Source organism: Nerophis ophidion, linkage group LG16 (genome assembly GCF_033978795.1).
Source record: "Nerophis ophidion isolate RoL-2023_Sa linkage group LG16, RoL_Noph_v1.0, whole genome shotgun sequence".
In the NCBI taxonomy this organism is placed as follows: Eukaryota; Metazoa; Chordata; class Actinopteri; order Syngnathiformes; family Syngnathidae; genus Nerophis; species Nerophis ophidion.
The window spans coordinates 9,121,359-9,147,559 of record NC_084626.1 but is presented as its reverse complement, the minus strand read 5'-3'; the positions used below and the strand labels follow the sequence as shown (position 1 = coordinate 9,147,559).

The window sequence follows — 26,201 nt, the reverse complement described above, 5'->3', positions numbered from 1 at the left end:
CCCGAGTGTCCAAAACATAAGGCCGCAAATCCGATGACACAACTACAAAGTCGATCATGGAACTGCGGCCTAGGGTGTCGTGGTACCAAGTGCACATATGGACACCCTTATGTTTGAACATGGTGTTTGTTATGGACAAACTGTGACGAGCACAAAAGTCCAATAACAAAACACCACTCGGGTTCAGATCCGGGCGGCCATTCTTCCCAATCACGCCTCTCCAGGTTTCACTGTCGTTGCCAACGTGAGCGTTGAAGTCTCCCAGTAGGACAAGGGAATCACCCGGGGGAGCACTTTCCAGTACTCCCTCGAGTGTTCCCAAAAAGGGTGGGTACTCTGAATTGCTGTTTGGTGCATAAGCACAAACAACAGTCAGGACCCGTCCCTCCACCCGAAGGCGGAGGGAGGCTACCCTTTCGTCCACCGGGTTGAACTCCCAACGTACAGGCTTTGAGCCGGGGAGAAACAAGAATTGCCACCCCAGCCCGTCGCCTCTCACTGCCGGCAACGCCAGAGTGGAAGAGGGTCCAATCCCTCTCGAGAGAAGTGGTTCCAGAGCCCTTGCTGTGCGTCGAAGTGAGTCCGACTATATCCAGCCGGAATTTCTCGACTTCGCGCACTAGCTCAGGCTCTTTCCCCCCCAGTGACGTGACGTTCCACGTCCCAAGAGCTAGCTTCTGTATCCGAGGATCGGACCGCCAAGTGCCCTGCCTTCGGCTGACGCCCAGCTCACATTGCACCCGACCTCTATGGCCCCTGCTATGGGTGGTGAGCCCATTGGAGGGGTGACCCACGTTGCCTCTTCGGGCTGTGCCCGGCCGGGCCCCATGGGAACAGGCCCGGCCACCAGGCGCTCGCCATCGTGCCCCACCTCCGGGCCTGGCTCCAGAGGGGGTCCATGATTTTTCTTCTTCATAAAGGTCTTCGAGCTGCTCTTTGTCTGATCCCTCACCTAGAACCTGTTTGCCTTGGGAGACCCTACCAGGGGGCTTTATGCCCCCGGACAACATAGCTCCTAGGTTCATTGGGACACGCAAACTCCTCTACCACGATAAGGTTGCAGCTCAATTTACCTTTAATAAATATATTTATATATATATTAAAAAATGGGTATTTCTGTCTGTCATTGTAGCTGAGATAGGTGACAGTTTACGGAAGTTTTTTTTGTAGAGAATCAATTATGAAAAAAACACTTATTTGAACGGTTCAAAAGAGGAGAAAACAGGAAAAAAAATGAAAATTTTATTTTGAAACATAATTTATCTTCAATTTCCACTCTTTAAAATTCAAAATTCAACCAAAAAAAAGAAGAGAAAAACTAGCTAATTCGAATCTTTTTGAAAAAATTTGAAAAAATAATTTATGGAACATCATTAGTAATTTTTCCTGATTAAGATTAATTTTAGAATTTTGATGACATGTTTTAAATAGGTTAAAATCCAATCTGCACTTTTGTTAGAATATATAACAAATTGGACCAAGCTATATTTCTAACAAAGACAAATCATTGTTTCTTCTAGATTTTCCAGAACAAATTTTTTTTTAAAGAAATTCAAAAGACTTTGAAATAAGATAGAAATTTGATTCTACAGATTTTCTAGATTTGCCAGAATATTTTATTTTTATTTTTAATCATAAGTTTGAAGAAATATTTCACAAATATTCTTTGTCGAAAAAACAGAAGCTAAAATGAAGAATTAAATTAAAATGTATTTATTATTCTTTACAATAAAAAAAATAAATGTACTTGAACATTGATGTAAATTGTCAGGAAAGAAGAGGAAGGAATTTAAAAGGTAAAAAAGTATATGTGTTTAAAAATCCTAAAATCATTTTTAAGGTTGTATTTTTTCTCTAAAATTGTCTTTCTGAAAGTTATAAGAAGCAAAGGAAAAAAATACATTAATTGATTTAAACAACTGAAGACCAAGTCTTAAAAATATTTTCTTGGATTTTCAAGTTCTATTTGAGTTTTGTCTCTCTTAGAATTAAAAATGTCGAGCAAAGCGAGACCAGCTTATTAATAAATAAATACAATTTAAAAAAAATAGAGGCAGCACACTGGTAAGTGCTGCTATTTGAGCTATTTTTAGAACAAGCCAACGGGCGACTCATCTGGTCCTTACGGGCTACCTGGTGCCCACGGGCACCGCGTTGGTGACCCCTGCCTTAGAGTTAGCACTGCAAGGAACACATAATTAAATATTGTTCACTCAGTGGTTCCGATAGGACTGCAATCTATGTGATTATGGTGGGTTGCAAGGGGAATGACTTAATGATATCAAATTTCCATAATTTGCAATGATGCGAAAAGTGATTAAAAACATACAAAAGCAAAACAAATATGTTCAAACCCCAAAAGACATTAATGCTATAGTTTCCTTTTTGTCATTTTTTAAAAATGTATTTCACAGACAAAACAGAGATGCCCGTGATTGCTTTTAGAGCAATATGAGAGGTATCCTAATGCAACTTATTCACTTCTATGTGATATAACTGATATGTATATAATGGAGCCTTAAATATTGACCGATATCACTATTGATCTGATCCATCACCATTAATCATACGCCCTTTATTATTTTGTAGTGCGGAATGTTAAAAATGCATGATCAAGTAAAATTATTCACAGAACAATGGTAGGTAAGAAACACTTATATTTACTGTCTGGAATGGACTTTTTCTGTCTTTGATTAAGTTGAAGTCGAGTGGTAACTGTTTTTTAGCGACAGCTATTGGTCATCATGGCGCAGTAAATGGAATGATGCAGAGACGTTTGTTACTGTATACTTTTTGATATGTTTCTGCGTTACTTGTATTGTTAATCTGTTCAGCTTTGCACAAGTAAACACACTGTCGGGCCACTTTTATCGGAGCGCTTATATCAAAGAAGTTAGATGCAAGCTGAAATAAATTACTTGTTTTTTGTTGATATCAGACTGATATCAATATCAGATCAGGAAACCCCTGAGAGATATATGCTTTCACGAGACTCCCAAAGTCCTACAGATTGGTTAATTTCTTTTAAAAAAAACAAAGTAATGTAATGTAAATGTCTGCTTACCTGCTAAATATTGCAACAATTTTGCTAGTTTGGCAACAATGATCCCTCCTTCTCTGTCTTATTCTGTGGCAGACCAGGTGTTAATGAACAAGGGCAAACAGGTATCTCCAAATCTATTTGTGGTGACCTGCAACAAATTCATTAAAAAAACACTTTGGCAGGAAAGTGATTCACGCCAGCATGAAATGTACTTTTATAACTCGAAGACAAAAATCTGGGAGCGATTGCCATTCAGTGCAGTAAAATATCACTCCACTAGGTTTGTTTATTCAAGGTCTGTGAATCTGCATAATCAAATTAATTGGTCTCTCTGTTCCTCTTTCTTTCTTTACAGTTCAATTTCAGACATCTTTGCACCAGACACTTCCTTAAATTGGTGAGTCATTTCCACTGCCAATAATAAAATGTCATGTTCAATGTAATTGCAGATCCATATTTTTAACTGGACTAGACTGCTAAGTCTGAACCATTGTTTGTGAAAAATAGTTTAATTTGTCCGTCAAGGAAGGCATGAAATACTGGCAATGGCGCATCTTGTGCTGGAAAGTTTTAATCAGTCCTAGCTTGTGTTTGTCTTTTTGTCAAGAAAGGAGGGCTGGGCAAGGTAGCTGTAGTTGGCAGTACATTGGTTCAAGGTTTGCATTACACTTTTAATTCTGGTCACAAACTATGCACTGTGACATTAAGCCGTACTTATTCACATACAAGGGTGGTGCTGCATTGCATCCACACAATAATGGGTTGTACTTGTATAGCGCTTTTCTACCTTCAGAGTACTCACAGCGCTTTGACACTACTTCCACATTTACCCATTCACACACACATTCACACACTGATGTGTGATGAAAAAAACACTATCAGAGAAGTGCGGTGTTTGTCCTTCAACTGCACTATGTCATACTAAGAATTGAGAACAAAACAATTCATACTTATATTGTAGCAAGGTTATCCTAATAAGAGTAAACCCTAAACAATAACAACTTCCTGGATGCCGTAGCACATCCACAACAGTTTCACACTGACAAGGTAGAGCGGGACAAAAAGTATGACACATAAAAAAAACTATTCGGATGTATTTTCAGAAGAAAAGGCTTATCTAATAAAGGTTTGCGTGTGTTAAAACATGTGCAAACTTGATAGCACACGCAAGGCTGATTTACCATATTTTTCGGACCATAGGGCTCACCCGAATAAAAGGCGCACTGCCGATAAGCGGGTCTATTCAGATCAATTTGAATAAAAAAGGCACACCGGATTATTGCTTGGATTTTACTGACATCACGTCCGACTCACGTCCCGCCCATTAAATATACGTGGTGGTCATGCTAGAATTGTTCTCAATGGGTACTTGGCGCCATTTAGCCTTTCTCAAAGAAAAAATGCCCTATGCTTGGCTTGTTTTTGGCTGTACAAATTGTTCAAATCACGAAAAGGATAAACGTTTCTTCAGAGTTCCTCGGAAGGTAATCAAAAAGGGTAGAAGAGTATAAGATTTAACAAAAATACGACAAGAAAACCATGCAGCTAACACTCCAGTCCAAAGAAGCAGAGTCGAAGAATAAGAGTTTGCAGTGATCATTTTGTCAAAGGTTTGTTTGATATAATGTTTATTATTTCCCATTTAAGTATTATCTTAATATTTTATATCTTAATATAATATCGTTGCTACGAGCATTTTTGAAAAGCAACAACTTTGTGAGTTTAAAAGAAAGCAAATGTGAGCAATACCTAAGACATAAGTTTTTACCAAAGGTAGCAATCATAAATGAAGCTTTCAGCACATACACAATGTTGACATCTATAGTTATATTTTGATAATGAAGAGGAAAAACACACTACTCGTAAACGGCATCTGCAACAGCAACAAACGTGGCTGTAGACGCGAAGTTAAATCACAAAATGGAACCTTCCCCGATCAAAAACTATGTATATTAATCCGGGAGAGTCTTGATATCTATTTCCTTGACCCAGCCACACACACAGAAGTTGCAGATTTCCATGCTTTTCCAAATTTTCATCTGTTTTGTTTTGGAAAATGGCACCGGGAGAACAATCGTGCGATGTGTCTGGAAATGTGATTGATGTATGATCTTTGATATCACTCGACAAATCTATTTTTGACAAAGCATAGGGAAACACTCTATTGCGTAGTTTGCATTTTTGGTCGTATCTGGTTTTTGCAAGAAGATTTAAGACTTTTTTGTACTCAGATAGTTTGTGCGCTGCTTGCTGTAAGATAGCCATCTTGGCTTTGTTGACCACTGGTTATATTTGTATGATTTTTTTTCTATATTTAAAAGACTTTCTAGTGTTTTACATAACATGTAATAGAGGTTCTTTGGTCAAAATGTTGGATAGATTATGTTTTACACACCCTTTTCAAGCCGCTTTCTTCATGATGTGCCGTTTTGTGGGTGGTCTTATTTACAGTAAGTGGCTCCACTTCGACAGCGTCTTCTCCCAGTCATCATTTGTTGTACTGGTAGTTTTCAGAGTCTACTGACAGAAAATGAGAATTTTAAGCTACTTTATATTAAAAATTGCAATAGTGGAGGATGAATGCCCCCACAACAAGGAGATACAGAAAAAATAGGAGTTTATTCGCGCGGGCTACAATCGCGGGCACGCACAAACTTTCAGAACTTATGAAGATCCCAAATAACCAACAGCAGTAACCAATAGGTAAGAAAATTAGGTTTTGCATAATAGGTTGAAACAAACTGCCTGATAATGTCTCCTAATAGGTGCCATTTTGAAGTCCTTATGCACATACCACAAATAATTCCCATATGTTGAAAACACAGCACGCTTGACTACTATGGCCATTATGCGCCGACAATCTTTCAAGAGGTGTGGCTTCGTAACTTACCAAAGTTGTACTAAAATATTGTCAGGTGGTGTAGGTGACGAACCCCAAGATGCAGAGATGACAGACTTGGAAAATGAAAACATGGTTTTATTGTTTAAAAAATAAGGCAAGGAAACCACAAACCAGGAAACAGCAAACAGGGACAGGAGTCGGGATCCAGGGAATAGCTCTCAGCTTCCAAAAAAGGTAGTCCACAGTAAACAGCAAACAATACTCCAGCCCTCACTGAAGGGCAAGGCAGTGTTAAATATTGTCTCTGATTAGTGCTCAGGCAGCAGGTGAGCGGGTGAACACTAATCATAAGCAGGTGGAAATAATAAATAACCATGGTTACTAAAACAAACAAAACATAATACAGACCACCGATCATGACAGAAGCCCCAAACCTCCTCAAGGACATATCCCAGATGTCCAAAACATAAAAAAAACAAGATCAAGAGTCATGGGAGGGCGGGAGGGGGACTTGGCAGTGGGTCGCCAGACAAAGTGTCCCGCAACCAGCGAGGGAGAGTCAGGTAGTGGCGACGTGTAGAATGCCGCTGCACTTGACAAGGCGGGCCACCCGGGAATGGCCACATCCGTGGCCGCTGAGGTGGGCACACTTGGCGTAGCGGACGTCCAGGGAATGGCCAAATCCGTGGTCGACGAGGAGGTGGGTGCGTCGTCCCCGAGGCAGGCGTGGAAACTGCGTGCGTCGTCCTCACTGCAGGCGGCAAAGTTTGACATGGCGGGTCTTGGCTTGGCGGCGTGGAGCTGCTACTGGCGGCGCCGGGCGGCGTGGAGTTGCTACTGGTGGCGGCGTGGAGCTGCTAATGATGGCGAAGGCGTGGAGCTGGTAATGATGGCGGCGTGGAGCTGCTACTGGCAGCGCAGGGCGGCGTGGAGCTGCTACTGGCGGTGCATAGCTGCATGAAGCTGCTACTGGCGGCGCTTAGCTGCGTGGAGCTGCTACTGGCGGCGCTGGAGCTTGGCGTGGTGCAGGCACTGGAGCTTGGCGTGTTGCTGGCGCTAGCCTCGGACTTGGACTTAGTGCAGGTGGCCTAGCTGGGGGTTGCGGCTTGGCAGGCCGAAAGACTGGTGGTGGGGGCTGTGCCGGAGGTTGCGGCTTGGCGGGCCGAAAGACTGGTGATGGTGGCCAGGCCGGAGGTTGCTGCCTGGTTGGGTGCAGCTGAGTCACCCCACTAGAACAGCTCCATGCCCAAGCCCCCCCCCCCTCAAGGGACGGATCCATGACGTCCCCAAAGAGGGCCACAGACGACAGGGATTGGGCGGAGGGAGCTTGTAAAGAGTCAAAACATCTCCTCCATTCGGCCATCGTTGCCAGCATTCCTTCAAGCCTCTCCGTTATAGATATTTCCGCGGGGTTTGTATTTGGCTGGAGTATTATGTCAGGTGGTGTAGGTGACGAACCCCAAAATGCAGAGATGACAGGCTTGGAAAATGAAAACATGGTTTTAATGTTAAAAAAAATAAGGCAAGAAAAACACAAATAAGAAACCAGGAAACAGTAAACAGGTACAGGAGTCGGGATCCAGGGAATTGTCTCAGCTTCCAAAAAAGGCAGTCCACAGTAAACAGCAAAAAAAACTCCAGCCTTCAGTGGAGGGCAAGGCAGGTTTAAATAATGTCTCTGATTAGTGTTCAGGCAGCAGGTGAGCGGGTGAACACTAATCATAAGCAGGTGGAAATAATAAGTAACCATGGTAACTAAAACTAACAAGGGTGCACAAAAACAGGAACTGAAGGTGTCTTAGATTGAAAATATAAAACATAATACAGACCACCGATCATGACAAATATTTTGACAGATATTTGAGCGTTGTGTTTAATATTTTCAATGAAACATGAATATTTTGGGTTTGCTTGTTATCCTGTACTTGCAAGCGTCATTTACTGAACAGCCTTCAGTCTGCAGTCCACATTTATCTCTTATGTGTGTGACTGCCATCTACTGGTCATGCTTATTATTACACTATGTACCAAGGTAAATTATTTCGAGGTCGGTAAGCCAAACCAAAATTAATAAGTACATCAGGCGCACTGGGGTGATGGGAATTATCTTATTACAAATGCAGTTTTTTAAAGTTGTAAGTGATAAATGCTTATTTAATTTAAGTTTTTAAAATGTCTTAAATTCCCCTAAAATTTCATGAAAGCTCCTTTATATTAAGGCACTTATGTTTCAGTTTTGCACACATTTTCATTAATTTAATAAATGTGATAGGAATTTATTACAAATGCAGTTTTTTTAAGTTGTAAATGATAAACGCTTATTTAGTGAAACGAAAAGAAATGTAGAACTGCATCAATATACATAATTTAAAGATGCATCAATAATCGATTTTTTATCAAATTCTAGCTCCTGAATCGTAATAGTAATTGAATTGTGAGGTGACCAAAGATACCCTTTCCAAGATAATTGTGTTTCTAAAGTGGGCCAAATAATATGCGCACACCATTTAGCGTGTCTGGTTTTATGAATATGCGAAATCTATGCTGATTATTAGAACGCCCACAACACTGGCAGGAGAAAATGCAGATTTGCTCATTTAACACACGCTGTGTGACTTATCAAGTTAAAGTTAAATCAAAAGTTAAAGTACCAATGATTGTCACACACACACGCTAGGTGTAGTGAAATTTGTCCTCTGCATTTGACCCATCCCCTTGATCACCCCCTGGGAGGTGAGGGGAGCAGTGGGCAGCAGCGGTGCCGTGCCCAGGAATCATTTATGGTGATTTAACCCTCAATTCCAACCCTGGATGCTGAGTGCCAAGCAGGGAGGCAATGGGTCCCATTTTTATAGTCTTTGGTATGACTCGGCCGGGGTTTAAACTCACAACCTACCCATCTCAGGGCGGACACTCTAACCACCAGGCCACTGAGTAAGTCTAGATTTAAACTGTTCTGCGGCCGCTGTTTTGCATTTACAAACCCCGTTTCCATATGAGTTGGGAAATTGTGTTGGATGTAAATATATAAATGATTTGGAAATCCTTTTTGACCCATATTCAGTTGAATGCACTACAAAGACTGAATCGTAATAGTAATTGAATTGTGAGGTGGCCAAAGATACCCTTTCCAAGAGGATTGTGTTTCTAAAGTGGGCCAAATAATATGCGCAAATCATTTAGCGCATATTATTTGGCCCACTTTAGAGTTTGAACATCTTTTTGATGTTCAAACTCATAAACTTTATTTGTTTTTGCAATTAATAATTAATTAAGAATTTCATGGCTGCAACTCGTGCCGAAGTAGTTGGGAAAGGGCATGTTCACCTGTGTTACATCATTTTTTCTTTTAACAAAACTCAATAAACGTTTAGGAACTGAGGAAACTAATTGTTGAAGCTTTGAAAGTGGAATTCTTTCCCATTCTTGTTTTATGTAGAGCTTTTGTCGTTCAACAGTCCGGGGTCTCCGCTGTCCTATTTTACGCTTCATAATGCGCCACAGGGCTTCACGGTGGAAGAGGGGGTTAGTGCGTCTGCCTCACAATACGAAGGTTCTGCAGTCCTGGGTTCAATCCCAGGCTCGGGATCTTTCTGTGTGGAGTTTGCATGTTCTCCCCGTGAATGCATGGGTTCCCTCGGGGTACTCCAGCTTCCTCCCACTTCCAAAGACATGCACCTGGGGATAGGTTGATTGGCAACACTAAATTGGCCCTAGTGTGTGAATGTGAGTGTGAATGTTGTCTATCTGTGTTGGCCCTGCGATGAGGTGGCGACTTGTCCAGGGTGTACACCGCCTTCCGCCCGATTGTAGCTGAGATAGGCGACCCCAAAAGGGAATAAGCGGTAGAAAATGGATGGATGGATAATGCGCCACACATTTTCGATGGGAGACAGGTCTGGACTGCAGGCGGGCCAGGAAAGGACCCACACTCTTTTTGTACGAAGCCGCGCTGTTGTAACACGTGGCGTGGCATTGTCTTGCTGAAATAAGCAGGGGCCATGATAACGTTGCTTGGATGACAACATATGTTGCTCCAAAACCTGTATCGACCATTCAGCATTAATGGTGCCTTCACAGATGTGTAAGTTACCCATGCCTTGGGCACTAATACACCCCCATACCATCACAGATGCTGGCTTTTGAACTTTGCGCCTAAAACAATCCGGATAGTTATTTCCCTCTTTGTTCCGAAGGACACCACGTCCCCAGTTTCCAAATATAACTTGAAATGTGGACTCGTCAGACCACAGAACACTTTTCCCCTTTGCATCAGTCCATCTTAGATGAGCTCGGGCCCAGAAAAGCCAGCGGCGTTCCTTGGTGTTGTTGATAAATGGGTTTTGCTTTGCATAGCAGAGTTTTAACTTGCACTTACAGATGTAGCGACCAACTGTAGTTACTGATAGTGGTTTTATGAAGTGTTCCTGAGCCCATGTGGTGATATCCTTACACACTGATGTCTGTTTTTGATGCAGTACCGCCTGAAGGGATCAACGGTCCGTAATATCATCGCTTACGTGCAGTGATTTCTCCTGATTCTCTGACCCTTTTGATGATTTTACAGACCGTAGATGGTAAAATCCCTAAATTCCTTTCAATAGCTCTTTGAGAAATGTTGTTCTAAAACTGTTAGATAATTTGCTTACAAATCATTTAGGAATTACTTAGCATTTTATGGAAGCTGTTTTTATTCCCAATCATGGCACCCACCTGTTCCCAATTAGCCTGCACACCTGTGGGATGTTCCAAATAACATGTTCACATGTTGCTGGCATCAAATTGTAAAGTTAATGATTATTTGCAAAAAAAAATGTTTATCAGTTTGAACATCAAATATGTTGTCTTTGTATCACATTCAACTGAATATGGGTTGAAAATGATTTGCAAATCATTGTATTCCGTTTATATTTACATCTAACACAATTTCCCAACTCATGGAAACGGGGTTTGTATATTTAGTATGTCTAAAACGTATGTGCAATCTTTCAGTTGCACAGAATTATCTGTGGGAAAGGAGGCAAACGAGCTGCAGCTCTGTCCTACATATGCTTGTCAACATATATAGACTGTAAAATATAAAGCTATCAAACACATTGTTTATTCGGCGATATACAATTTTACAATTGAAAGCCTGCTGGATGACTTAAAGGGCTGATCAAAACAAATTCAATTGATGCGTTTTGGTGCTGCTGTTTTTTTTGTTTTTTTTTTTAAATGACGATCGTTATTTTATTGAGGAAATATATTATTATACTATAGCTCCTATATGAAAAAACAACCATAAGTTAAAAGTAAAAAATACCACTGATAGTCACATACACACTAGGTGTGGTGAAATTACTCTAACCCCTGGTAGGTGAGGGGAGCAGTGAGCAGCAGCAGTGGCTGCCTTCGGGAATCATAAGTTCATAATCATACATCATAAGTTTCACATAGCCGTGCTGCGCTCTGGAGCAGCCGGTGAGTGTTGGAGGAGCAAACAGCAACCTAATAGCACAGTGCAACGCAACTGTACTGAATATAATTTAGGCGTGAGATTACATCATGAGTCATTGCAGTACATTTTAATATGAGCGACTGCTAAAGAAATATATTTCTAAGTGCAAAATAAGTGGCCATTTTAAACTGGTGGCCGCTGTATACAAGGTAAAACACTACTCTTTATTGCACACATTTTTGTGGCTGCTAACACAGGTCTGATGTATTCTGTATATTGCCCAGTTTATTCATTCCTAATGTCTCAAATTATATTAGAGAAGGATTAGTACATTGCGGTTGTCGATAAATAGCCATTGTTTGATAGCCATTTACATTTACTTGGCCAGTAGCATTAGTAATATAAGGCATATAGTCAGATTTTTGGATCTAAGCCAGGTCGTTGACATCGTTTTTTTCACATTTTATTTGTATAATTTTTTCTATATATGATCATTTATCCTGTTATTTAACAGACCAGTTGCTGTGATTTTGTTGTATGTCTTACCTAACTGACAAAAACTTCCATTCATGTACCGGTGTATGTTAGTTTCTATGGTATGAATCCAGATTAATACTGCCATGCTTTAGATTTCATGTTTACTGTGCACTGAACAGGAAGTCACTACACTTTTTATTTATGTGTAACTAGACTAGGGCTGGGCGATATATCGATGTACTCGATATATCGCGTGTTTGTCTCTGTGCGATATAGAAAATGACTATATTTTGATATTCGAGTATACATTTTTACACTGCTTTTAGCTGCTGTCATTACACTACAGGCTCTTCCCACTCTTTTGTCTCTCTTTCTCACAGACAGCAAGCGCACCTTCTTACACACGTCACATACTGTCACGTCATACGTCAAATACGTATACGCCCTCGCAGAGCAGAGGTAGCAGCATGGGTAATGTGCTAGTGGTAATACGAGAGAAAAAAAGTGTGAATCTGGTAACAAATGAAGGAAGAATAAATTCCCAAGAAAAACAGCCGAGGGTCCGTCGTCTGGCGGTGGGTTGGCTTCGAGTGGGAATATGTCGAATAGACAATTTTAATTTGTCAGGTGTGGGGCACAAGCGTTGCTAAAAAAAGTAGCATTACTGCTAATATGTAGCATTATTTGAAAAGTCACCTGCTAGAGAATGAAGAGCATGTATCTCCGTTCATATTTCATTTCCTATTATGCAGCTCATTTTTATTTGACAGTTATTGAAATATGTTGTGTAACATCATGCACAAAAGTGCACTTTATTTGTTTTAAATTATTGTCGTGGTGTTCTGTACAAAAAGTGCACTTTAATTTAGTGTTGTTTTGATATCTCATCTTAGTGACATCATGCACAAAAGTGCACTAATAGCTTGTTTTAAAATGACTCTGACAATCTTGCACTTTCTGTGTTGGAAATTACATGAATGTTTGTGCCACTGCTTAATAGATAGATGGATATATAGTACTTTATTGATTATAGATGATAGATTAATGGATAGTTAATAGTAATAAATTTAATAGATAATACCTGATTACAAATATAGTTTTGGTCAAATGACTGAGTTCTGATTTCTTTCTCTGCATGAAAGTTTAAAATGAGCATATATTAATGCAGTATGAAGAAAAATATTTTAAAATAGACGCATAGAATCATCATACTGCTGTGATTATATGTATTAAGTGTTCATCCAAGGCTAAGGCAAAATATCCAGATATATATAGTGTATCGCGATAAGGCCTAAAAATATCAAGATTTTTAAAAAAAGGTCATATCGCCCAGCCCTAAACTAGACATTAGGTTAAGTCGCTCTTGTGGTTGGTTAACAATACTTCAGCACATGCGGACCTAAGTTTTCACAAAAGTTACCCTTTTGATCGCAAATTTTGTTGACAGAAACAGACTAGCATGTATTTTGACATCTTAAAGAGGCACGTTTTGGTAATAAGAGGAAACCGCTAGACCAGGACTTGATGAGTGGGGTTGTCAACATAAATGGTTTCCAATGTATTTGGCATTTCAGTCACTGCCATGTCTGTCCAGCACTGGAGTCAGTTTGTTGATTCATGATCACTTCCCCTTAGTTGCTAGGGTCAGAGCTGTAATTTCTTCCCACGCGCAAAACGTCATGTTTGTGAAGTAGCCACAAGTTCTCAATAGGATGTCAGTGAGGCTGGGGCCAAGTTATGGGACATTTGAAGCATTTGGTGGCCTGCCCATCTCACTTAAGTGTGGACATGAAGCATGGGGCTTGTAAAATATCCCCCTTGGATTAGGTACCTCCCAAGACTTCCTACAACTACCAATCTTATTTATTTTTTTTTACTCTTTCCTTGTTTGTCGTTGAATACTCTAGGCCAGTAGGGTTTTAAGGTGTATGTTTTTGCAGTGAGCATTAGAATAATACGCTAGTGGAGACTCAGAGGACGTTTTGCCACAGCACTTCTATGGACGGAAGTGTGCAAGGAGGAAGCGTAATCTCCACATTGCAGACTTGCATGTTTGGCAGGTCAAGTGTTATGTCTTTAATTTAAGTCGCCGCTGCCTGATCACCACCCGGCTTTGTTGTTACTTTGACGTCTACTTCCCACATATTGAATTCTAGCTCAAATTCCAGCGCTGGAATGTTTTTTTTTCTGCCAATACAGTCAGCATAAAGAGAGATGGGACACCTTGTCACTTGTCTGTAGGCTGATATCAATCTCTCCCCCTCTCATATACTGAAAGCCCCCCTGTATGTCAAGATTTAACAGGTTCCACATGTGGTCTTTACGATTCATTGGTGGTTCACCACGCGTGTCAGCTCAATGACCTGTTCCCCGGAGAACCTTTTTGGACTGTTTCTGTGGAGAAACAATTCCCCTCACGCTGCTGAAACCTTACCCCCAAAAAATGTGACTCCATTTGTCCTCAAGTAGTGGCCTCAACCGTAATAGACACCATGTTCACTTAAATAGCTACAAATATGGTTACACTATTAGGGACATTTACACAAAGTGGTACAAAATCGTGATTTGGTTTTAGCATGTAAGCTGCATTGGCTATGCAAACCAAGGAGCAAGAGCGCACTCAGTTGTAAAGTCAACTAATGTGACAAAATACAATGCGGTGCTTGAAAATCGATTCACATCAAATATCATTTTTTAGATAGACTGCAAAGACAAGATACTTAACGTTCGAACTGGAAAACTTTATTATTTGCAAATATTAGCTCATTTGGAATTTGATGCCTGTATAACATGTTTCAAAAAAGCTGGCACAAGTGTCACAAAAGACTGAGAAAGTTTAGGAATGCTCATCAAACACTTATTTGGAACAATCCACTGGTGAACAGGCTAATTGCGAACAGGTGGGTGCCATGATTGGATATAAAAGTAGCTTACATGAAATGCTCAGTCCTTCACAAACAAGGATGGGGCGAGGGTCACCACTTTGTGGACTAATACGTGAGCAAATTGTCAAACAGTTTAAGAACAACATTTCTCAACGAGCTATTGCAAGGAATTTAGCGATTTCACCATCTACGGTCCGTAATATCTTTAAAAGGTTCAGAGAATGTGTAGAGATCACTGCACGTAAGCTATGATATTACGGACTTTCGATCCCTATTAGCGCCCAAGTCATGTGTAACTGAAAGGTAAATACAGGTTTTGGAGCAACATATGTTGCCATCCAAGCAACGTTATCATGGACGCCCGTGCTTATTTCAGCAAGACAATGCCAAGTCACGTGTTACAACAGCGTGGCTTCATAGTAAAAGTAGTATGGGTACTAGACTGGCCTGCCTGTAGTCCAGACCTGTCTCTCATTGAAAATGTGTGCCGCAATATGAAGCCTGAAATACCGTAACGGAGATCATTAAATATCTTGTCTTTGCAGTGTATTAAATTGAATAGAAGTTGAAAATTATTTGCAAATCATTGTATTCTGTTTTTATTTACCAATTACACAACGCGCCAACTTCACTGGTTTTGGGTTTTGTATTAGATTGATAAATGCTCTGTGAGTTGTAAATATGATTTTAAAAATGTTTTTTTTTTGGCCAACACTGTCTATAAGTTGTACGTCAGTAGCCAAGACGAGCTTGTGTAAGCTGTACCTGTTTTGAAAAGTTTTTATTACAATATATATACCAAGCATATTGTGTTGAATCGAAAATCGATTCTCAAATTTACAATCGAATCATCACCCAAAGAATCTGAATCAAATTGAATCGTGTGATGTCCAAAGATTACCACTTCTGTGTTGACATTATTTGTAAACAAGGAACACAAGCGCTTTTCAGCTATTACAGCACAAAGGCCTGATCTTCTAAGATCCAAATAACAATTACTAAAGAGCGTAAAATATTGCAAGTACATTAGTGGGCGTGTTGCGTGTGATATTTTAAGACTGTGTGCACAATTGATAGCAAGTGCAAAAGTGGTGCAGACCACTCTATTCAAAGTAGGTTTTTGCATGTCTTTCACCGGTTGTGCCAACTGTGAATGTGCAAACTGTACTTACTTGATGTGGTAAATATAGACATGTATTCAAAATATTAAACATGCAGTTTCAGCCTTGATAAATCACATTGCGAGTGCTAAATGTTTATATTTGCATTGCATCCTCGCAGTATTGTAGGTGTCAACATATCAGTTGCATATACTGTATTTTACGGTCTATAGAATGCATCAGTATTTAAGCTGCACCCACCAAATTTTTGAAAAAATAAGTATGTTTACATATATTAGCCAAACCTGGCCCTGCGATGAGGTGTCGACTTGTCCAGGGTGTAACCCGCCTTCTGCCCGATTGTAGCTGAGATAGGCACCAGCGCCCCCCGTGACCCCAAAGGGAATAAGCCAGTGGTTCTCAACCTTTTTTTCAGTGATGTACCCCCTGTGAACATTTTTTTAAGTCAAGTACCCCCTAATCAGAGCAAAGCATTTTTGGTTGAAAAAAATAGATAAGTAAAATACAGCACTATGTCATCAGTTTCTGATTTATTAAATTGTATAAAAGTGCAAAATATTGCTCATTTGTAGTGGTCTTTCTTGAACTATGTGGAAAAAAAGATTAAAAAAACTAAAAACTTGTTGAAAAATTAACAACCGATTCAATTATAAATAAAGATTTCTACACATAGAAGTAATCATCAAATTATAAAGTGCCCTCTTTGGGTTATTGTAATAGAGATCCATCTGGATTCATGAACTTAATTCTGAACATTTCTTCACAAAAAAAGAAATCTTTAACATCAATATTTATGGAACATGTCCACAAAAAATCTAGCTGTCAACACCTAATATTGCATTGTTGCATTTCTTTTCACAGTTTATGAACTTCCATTCATATTTTGTTGAAGTATTATTCAATAAATATATTTATAAAGGATTTTTGAACTGTTGCTATTTTTAGAATATTTAAAAAAAAAATCTCATGTACCTCTTGGCATACCTTCAATTACCCCCAAGGGTATTTGAGAACCACTGGAATAAGCAATAGAAAATGGATGGATATTAGCCAAACCAGACTATAGTATAAGCCGCAGATGTATACCAGTGCGAAAGATGTAAATGTATATTTACATACCTTAATTGTGCCTGTAACACGGCAGTAAAACGGCTGATCAAACAAAACGGAAGTCATTGTCATGGACCAACTAGCTGGGGAGGCCAGCTCTCCAAACAACTAAGCAGACTCAATAAAACTACACAGTGATTTTTTTTTTTTTTTGTAAAATTGCAAAACTGAAACAACACAAAAATTAATAATTCATCCATTGTAAGTTAATACTGCTACCTTAAATTCCGTACTATAAGCTGCTACTTTTTCCTTACACTTTGAACCCTGCGGCTTACAAGATGGTGCAGCTATATTATGGATTTAACTTTGATAACAGCAATGATGAAAATAAATCATGGGTACAAGCTGACAAAATATCCTTTAGTAGACCAGGCCCCAAGTCAGCTCTCTTTTTCTTTAGATAAACTGTTAAAACTGTTTTGACAAACTCTTTACACATAAAAAAACACCAATAAAATACACACAAGCATGGTCTTACAAATACAGACTGGTATATATGTGACTACCAGAACACTCACACTTGAGGCAGGTGCATCTATAATATTAGTAAGTGTAATTGGCAACACTAAATTGGCCCTAGTGTGTGAATGTGAGTGTGAATATTGTCTATCTGTGTTGACCCTGTGATGAGGTGGCGACTTGTCCAGGGTGGATGGATAATTGGTATCTAAAAATTATGCAGGCATTATTACAGGCTTTTAGTGCTCAGAAGAGAGGTGAGCAAAGACAACAGTCATTCAAGCCAATTCTATTTTGCAAGATTTCTCCTTGCACTTTAGTGTAGAGAGTGAGAATCTCTTCAGCACAGCTTCCATTATTATCCAGGAAAAAAGGGGCAGACTAACAATTGAAAATGTTGAAATGTTCATCTTTCTGAAAGAAAAAAATGTTCGTCCTTCTGAAAAACAATCTAATCTGCCCATCACGTAAAAGTGATTACTTATACGTCAACACTGTGAGCACTTTTATGTTAAAACTGTGAGTGCCTTATTAGAGCAGGTGCTTTGTTCCAGTGTACTTTTTTAAGCGCTATTATTTGGATGTAATTTATACTTTAATTTACGGTCAACATTGTGTCTTGTTTCTTGTCATTGAGGTATAGGTGTAAACTGCAATTATAATTCATTTTTTGTCTGTTTTCAGATTTAAACTTTTGTACAACCTTTCACTTTATTCCGTTTTGATTCTTTGAAAGGTGCTGTCGGCAGGCCCATCCAAAATGGTGTTAAAGGTTATGTGTGTTTAAAGTTTAAATGAAAAGCAGCAGTAGCACTATTGCATAACTTGAGTCATGCTGTGGGCAATAGCATGTCTTCCTTCAAAGGAGAAAAATATTTGTTTATTAGTTTGAACATGGGATTTTTTGGTCTAGTATGTAGCAAAGTACATGCATAAAATAGATTAATATACAAGATAGGGAAAAAAGGAAAAAAGTTCAGTATCAGATTGGTATTAGTATTAAACTTCAAAAAGGTATATCGGGCCATCCCTAGTAGTGATAAAATATATTTTCTGTTGTGTATTTAGGCCCCTATTCTCCTATTTGACTTTGTGGATTTTTCTACATGCTAGGTACGAACATTTGTCTTGTTCCTATTCTCCCAACCAGTCTGCGGAAACACCCACCCTGTGTAAGCTAGGCAAAAGTGCAAAAGTCCTTTCCACTGTGTGTATTTTGATTTTTAATTTTTAATACAGAGTGGTCCTTTCATCCCCATCTTGATGGATGCTTCCAGGTGTCTCAATTCAGGCGATCAGAGTAGCTCAAATAAAAAAATATAAATATTAAAAAACATTATAGTAATAATAATTTATTAAAATATATATATATATATATTTTTTTTTTTTAAATCAAAGATAATAGCTTTAGTAGTTTTCTGGAAATGTATGTATCATTTTATTTATTACCTGTTGTGCACAGCAGCCAGAATCCGCGCATTAACATACTTTTTCCCCTTATGCACATGAGAAAATAGGGCCCTCACAGCACAGGTGGTAAAATAAAGGTCGGGGCCTCAGTTCACAAAACTTTGTTCCCGGTTTTCGAAAAACATATTTGATAGTTTAAGATTGCATGTAGCAAACAAGTCCGTAACTCAGTCTTTGTACTTTTTTGTACGACTGCGAAAATCCACCATGGGGCCGAAAAAAAGTTGTGACTGACAGCACTTTGATGAAGAAGTTGAGAAGCCTTAATACATTTAAGAAAATACTCCTACATTGTACGTCCTCCCTTTTCGAGAGTCGCCGTCTTTGCCAATAAATCTTCAATAAAAGTAAAGATGATTCTAAAAGGGAATTCACCCATTTAATTATTTGTTTGTATTTCACATTGTTTTCAGTATGTAAAAGTAATTTTCTAAACACATTTTTTGTGTGTGTTCATATTGTTGGGTGTCTGGAACAGATTAGCTGTTATGTTTTTCGTACAATGTGATTTTCGTACCACTGTAACAGTTAAATCTGGGCTCAAATTAATGAACTTGTTTAAATTTAGAAGATTGTGCTTCCTGATATACTGTACATTCAATGCCTCAAGGTGCTGCATAAATCTGTCAGCGATAATTAGTTTAAATGTATCATACTTCATCAAACAGTCAACAATTCAACGCTGCAGTGAAAAAATTATTTTTCAGATGTGCTGGGAATGATTAATTGACTTTCAGTTATCTGAAGGCAAAATTGGTTATTTTCCTTCTGTAAATGCTTAATAAATAAGTAATAGATAAAGTATTGTATACACTATACATAATATGGAAATATTACATATATTTTATATTTCTACTATGGTACATTTTTAGTCTACTTTATACCTTTTATTTTCGCCCTCTTTGTGTGCCCTTGTGTGCATATATCCTTTCCATCTGTTGTAACTGAGCTACTGTGTGGAACATTTTCCCATGTGGATCATTAAGTTTGTCTCAGTCAAAGTCTAAATAGGTAATACTTGTATGGCGCTTTTTCTACCTTCAAGGAGCACATATCAGGAGCAAGGGTGAAGTGTCTTGCCCAAGGACACAACAGATGGATGGCAGAAGCTCGGGATAGAACCAAAAAAACCCTCAAGTTGCTCGTGCGTCCGCTCAAACAACCAAATCACGCCGTCCCCAGTCTGTTTGTCACTAAAAGAACATTAAGTACGACAAGAGCTGTCTGTGCAAGTAAAACATATAATTGTCTTTTTAATTAAGGGCATAATCTCGATTATTTCCATATTTCAATCAAGCCATGCAAGAAATGAGACAGATGTCTGGCAGGTGATGAGTATTTCTACAAATGAATAGCACTAAACTGGTGGACACTTCAGTAGCATTCTCATTGAGCGAATATTAGCTTAGACTAAAGTTTCTGCTTAAAATTAATGAAGCTTCTCATGACATTCAGGTTATCCTATCTCATTCGTATATTTTCTCTGCCCCACATAAATCTAACCTCATGTCAATTTGAGCTGCAGAAATTCTTCTTACTCCTAAAGTTTGCTGCTATTGTACAATTTGTTGAATGCAGCAGTTTTTACACATACCAATTGATTCTGTTTAGTCAATTTGTTTTGACATTTACTACGGTCATGTCTTTTTAACGCTTAGAACAAAGCTTCAGGCATGTTTTGCATATATCAGTAGTAGATATAATGGTCAGGTCCCTTTGGACAGCAATTATACAACACTTTTTTAATTGTCAGCAATTAGAGCAGGGGGTAGGGAACCTATGGCTCTCAAGCCAGATATGGTTCTTTTGATGACTGCCTCTGGCTCTCGGATACATCTTGGCTGACATTGCTTAACACGATAAGTAATGAGTAATCCCGCTGATAATCACAGTGTTAAAAATAACGTTCAACATATAAAACATTCTCATGCATTTTAATCCATTCATCTGTTTTTCTACCGCACCTGTTCAAGATGTCGCATTAGTGGCAAAAAGTATTTTGTTTATTATTGGTTTGCTTCAGAATAACGTTGTTTAAAAGAATGATAGACTTGTTATTTGAGATGTCCAATAATAGCTTTTTTGCCGATATTCCGATATTGTCCAACTCTTAATTACCGATACCGATATCAACCAATCCCGATCCAAACATTCGTGGAATTAACACATTATGATGCCTAATTTTGTTGTGATGCCCCGCTGGATGCATTAAACATTGTAACAAGGTTTTCCAAAATAAATCAACTCAAGTTATGGAAAAAAATGCCAACATGGCACTGCCATATTTATTATTGAAGTCACAAAGTGCATTTATTTTTTTTTAACATGCCTCAAAACAGCAACTAGGAATTCGGGACATGAAGAGGTTGAGGTGAGCGAGGTTGGGGGCGGGGTTGAGGTGGTTGAGCGGGGGAAGGAGGAGGTGTATATTGTAGCGTTCCGGAAGAGTTAGTGCTTTAGTTAGTTTTAGTAACTTTTTGAAACCGATACTGATAATTTCGGATATTACAGTTTAAATCATTAATCGGCCGATAATATCGGCAATCTGATATTACGGGACATACCTACTTTTTATTCTCTAAAAATGTTGGTCTTACTTAAAAATGCACAAATTTAGTAGTATTCAGTGTTAAAAAAATATGATATGGCTCTCACAGAAATAGATTTTAAAATATTTGGCTTTTTATCTGAGCTAAAAAGGTTCCTGACCCCTGAATTAAAGCAAATAAGTGCAATAAAAGGTAGTTTAAATCCGCTACACACCTGCTTTGGGCAGCATATGTGCCAATATAAGACCAGACAACTTGTGCACATGTGTGCGTAACATTTTAATTTTATTTTTTGTTTAAAAAGTTAATCCAAGGGCTGCTAAGTTTAAAATGTAACACTGACTAATATTAGTCCAGTTGTCAGTTTCAATTTGTATGTTCTTTAATAGCCATCGATGTAACGCAATTATTAGCTCCAGTCTCTTTAATTGCCAATGTTGTGAGACTTTGATTAGTTACAGCTGCATCAACACTCCCATTAGCTCTTTAATTACCATTGCTGAAATACATTATTCCGAGCTGCAAAAACGCTCACACTTTCTCTAACTACCATTGTTGTAACGCATTAATTGGTTCCAGCTTGATAACACTCCCCGTTATCATTGTAACACTTTGATTAGTTCCAGCTGATAAACACTCCCCCTCATTAATTACCATTGTTTTAACACTTAATTAGTCCCAGCTTAATAACACTCTGTTGTTTAATAGCCATCGTTGTGATGCAATTATTAGCTCCAGTTTCTTTAATTGCCATTGTTGTGAGACTTTGATTAGTTACAGCTGCATCAACACTCACATTAGCTCTTTAATTACCATTGCTGAAATACAATAGTCCCAGCTGCAAAAACACTCACACTTTCTCTAACTACTATTGTTGTAACGCATTAATTAGTTCCAGCTTGATAACACTCCCCGTTATCATTGTAACACTTTGATTAGTTCCAGCTGATAAACACTCCCCGTCATTAATTACCATTGTTTTAACACTTAATTAGTCCCAGCTTAATAACTCTCTGTTCTGTTGTAATGCAATTATTAGCTCCAGTCTCTTTGCCATTGTTGTGAGACTTTTATTAGTTACAGCTGCATCAACACTCCCATTAGCTCTTTAATTACCATTGCTGAAATACAATAGTCCCAGTTGCAAAAACACTCACACTTTCTCTAACTACCATTGTTGTAACGCATTAATTGGTTCCAGCTTGATAACACTCCCCGTTATCATTGTAACACTTTGATTAGTTCCAGCTAATAAACAGTCCCCCTCATTAATTACCATTGTTTTAACACTTAATTAGTCCCATCTTAATACACTGTTCTTTAATAGCCATTGTTGTAATTTTATTATATTAGCTATTATTATAATATTAGCTCCAGTCTCTTTAATTGCCATTGTTGTGACACATTGATTGGTTACAGCTGCAACAACGCTCCCTTAGCCCTTTAAGAACCACTGTTCACTCGCTTAAAGGATGCTAAATAACTAAAGTCGACAAGATTGTTGTTGCTCAGGGACTTAATGTCACGTTGTGCGCGTAACACTGATGCAGAGTCATTAAATTGGAGGTGTCTAAAGTGTGAGCCTAAGGGACATTTTTAGCCATGGGCCCCTTTTTTTTTTTTTAATTTCCCCACAGCACTCTGCATTTGCACTAAATGTTTTCAAGGTTGGCAGGTCTGCAATAACAACGGTCCTCTTCTAAGCAAAATGTTGCATCATTCCTTCTGCCCCCGTTGACAAGTGGTCTTTTTAATAGTGCACCAGAGACGAGGTCCGTCAAAAAGCAGGCAACTCGTCCCATCGCCGCCTCGTCATCCACTGTGGGGAAACGCCTCCGCAAAACTCGACTGATTGATTGAGGACGACACCCTCCCAAGACAAGACTTGAATATGAAAAGGACATTTGTATGTGACATTTTTTTGTTACGTCACGTTTAATTTAACCTATTGTGTTACCTTGTTATCCACTGTGAACTATGTGTCCCTCAGTTTCATTGCGTTGTTGATACAGTATACCACTTAGGTGAGTACACCCTTCACTTTCCAGCTAGCATATTCTCCACTTGGATATACTTTAGAGTAGTCCGTGTATAGCAGCGTATATTTACTATCAAGGAAAAATGAGTCAACACACAGTAATTGTGTATAAAGCTGTAAACACACGGTAGTGTCATGGCCTGGGGTTGCATGATTACTGTGGAGCTGTGGTTCATTGAGAGGACGTGAATGCCCACAAACACTGTGCTATTATAGAGTAGAGTGGAATTAGGATTCCGGTGACAACCTGTGCAGCTCCGGTGAGTTCCACGTCCAAGAGGATTAAGGCAGTGCTCGACAACATTTCCTGTGAGGTGTACTTGCCAGATTTTTAACTATTAGGTCTGTGTAACTCATTTTCAGTAGATAGTAAATCCATACAGTGGAACTTCGATTCAGCAAATCAATTGGTTTTTTTAACCTAAATAGTAAAGTTTTCAGACATCCTTCCATCCATTTACTACCGCTTATTCCCTTTGGGGTCGCGGAGGGCGCTGGTGCCTATCTCAGCTACAATCGAACGGAAGGCGGAGTACACACTGGACAAGTCGCCATCTCATCGCAGGGCCAACACAGAGAGACAGACAACATTCACACATTAGGCCCAATTTAGTGTTGACGATCAATCCCAAACATGCAAATATGAATATTAGGCACCAGCCTTGACATAAGTCCATATTTTAGTAAAGGTTTGGACACAATATAAAGTGCTGGAGAGTACTGTAAATCAAACAAACCTAACAGGGTGGTCATTGATCCACCTTCCACTTTAGACTTAGATTGCCTTTTTATTGTCATTCTAATTTGAACTTAACAGTTTTAGAGTTTTGATAACAAAAACGAGCTGATTTGTCCTCATATGCCGCCGCCCTGCCACATACTTTGTCAGTAGCTCTGTGGTGCAAAACCTAACTTCAACAGCCAGGTCACTACAATTCATTAGGCATAAACAAATAATCCACTGTACTGTAGGAAGAGGATTCATATGGCCCCATTCATCACGGTGTACCTGACACATAAAAATGTGACAATTAGAGGGAGTCCACTTATCTTCTTTAGTGTTATTTAAAAAGATGTGTACTCACGTGAGATCCACCCAGGAATGGGGCCATATGAATCCGTTCCCTACTGTACTTTGTTGATTAATATTCTTTGTGTGCAGCTGAAGAGCAAAAGGTGTCGACAACGCTGTGGATACTTTTTGAACGTTTCAAACCTCACATCTCATGTTCATTGCTTTCTTTGGACTCATGTTGAGCTTTTAATGACAGCACTGTTCTGCTGACGGAATAAGTTGGATGTGCCCGCCCACAATGGATGTGCTGCCTGGCACCAAATGGGTGGAGGAAACGAAGGTTCGTACATCAAAGCATATTTAATTTTATCAGTCTGTGGTTCATAAATCAAAAATGTTTTATATTTAAGGGTTATTAAATCAAGGTTCAATTGTACTGCTGTACAAGCTGTACACCGACTATACAGTATGTTCATGTCACTTGAGAAGATCTCAAATAATTACTGAAATATTAAGGGTATGTTCACTTTAGTTCAGAGTTTCTACATTTACAGGTTTATTAGTGTTAAAACCAGCTATACATATTGATGAAATGTTTGATCAATTGGAGTGGATTTGTTTATTTTATTTTTAGGATTTGTAGCGCCACGTGAAGCAAAACAAAACTTTCGGACTTGGCGTTTGTTATTGAATTAAAAACTCTACAACTGGGCCCCTCGGGATAACAAGGCTTCTTATCTGTTTTTTTTGTGTTGAGTTAACTCATACGCTCACAAAGCCGATAAAAATATTGAAACATGGTAGAGTTGATGATCATTTTAATTCAATCAATCCAATGCTGACGGAAACCTCGGGTCAAGCAAGCGTGTCTACCTTCCACACTCGTAGGGAGGAGACATGGTGTTTATGTAGTGAGCGAGAATTTAGTCTGGATTGAAAACAGACTGCCTGGAGCCCGGATGGAACGCGACGCTCTTATCTGTCCCATCAGGCCCAGAAGAGACACTTAGACAAATGCCAAACTCATAGCTACACTGCTCATTACACCTCGTCTGATCCTGTCCCCTTTGACTTGTCCTCCGCACCGTACCGATGTTTACCTTTCTTCCAATTAGCACCGCTCTTCGTCCTGCTCGAAACAACACTCGAGTCCCGACTGCTCTCTGGCCCTTACCTCATTTCCGAGAAGACTGACAGTCCTAACAAGAACTGCGTACACATGTGGTCTCTAGGCATGACCTGCACTGACTCAAAGTTTTATTGGAACCATGGCTACTGCATTTTTAATGTGCGGGGATGCTGAAAAAACACATTATTCATCTTTGTAAACAACATAACAATGTGGTAATTAAATCACTAATTTCTTTTAACCACCCCAGACCAACAACGTGGATCAGAGGCTTGGTTATGAAAGGTCTGTTTGCATGTCTCTTTTGTCCTAACTTTGTAAAATGGAAACAGAATAAATGATCCCATTAGGGGTCCCAGAAACGCACACCATGGCTTGGCTTCATTTTTTTCCACATCTGTACAGCAGGATCTAATTTTTTTGGTGAGTAATCTTCTAAAATTGTCAGACAAAAACTAAATATCATTTTTGTCCACATAATAACGTAAATCCAATTAATTGTGTTCCAAACACCCAAGTGTGAGAATAATTATACACATTGAAATACATAAAAATGGTGAATGAAAGGGATAGGTAAAGATTTAAAATCTTTTTTATCTTCATTGAAGATTGTTTTCCCA

The 26,201-nt window shown here is 39.0% G+C and overlaps 1 protein-coding gene across 2 annotated transcripts in view; it reads left to right on the top strand.

Moving 5' to 3' along the window:
• Window positions 1–25,949, top strand: part of rad18 (RAD18 E3 ubiquitin protein ligase) — a 107,571-nt gene extending 81,622 nt beyond the window's left edge. The window contains exons 12-13 of one of the 2 annotated variants that reach the window (XM_061922696.1): window positions 3,399–3,440; window positions 25,568–25,949. In XM_061922696.1, coding sequence (XP_061778680.1) covers window positions 3,399–3,440; window positions 25,568–25,646 — 121 coding nt within the window. In that variant the 3' untranslated portion in view covers window positions 25,647–25,949. Of the gene's footprint in view, window positions 1–3,398; window positions 3,441–23,156 lie in introns of both variants that reach the window. The other variant, XM_061922695.1, reaches the window with a different exon arrangement.
• The last annotated feature ends 252 nt before the right edge of the window (window positions 25,950–26,201 follow it).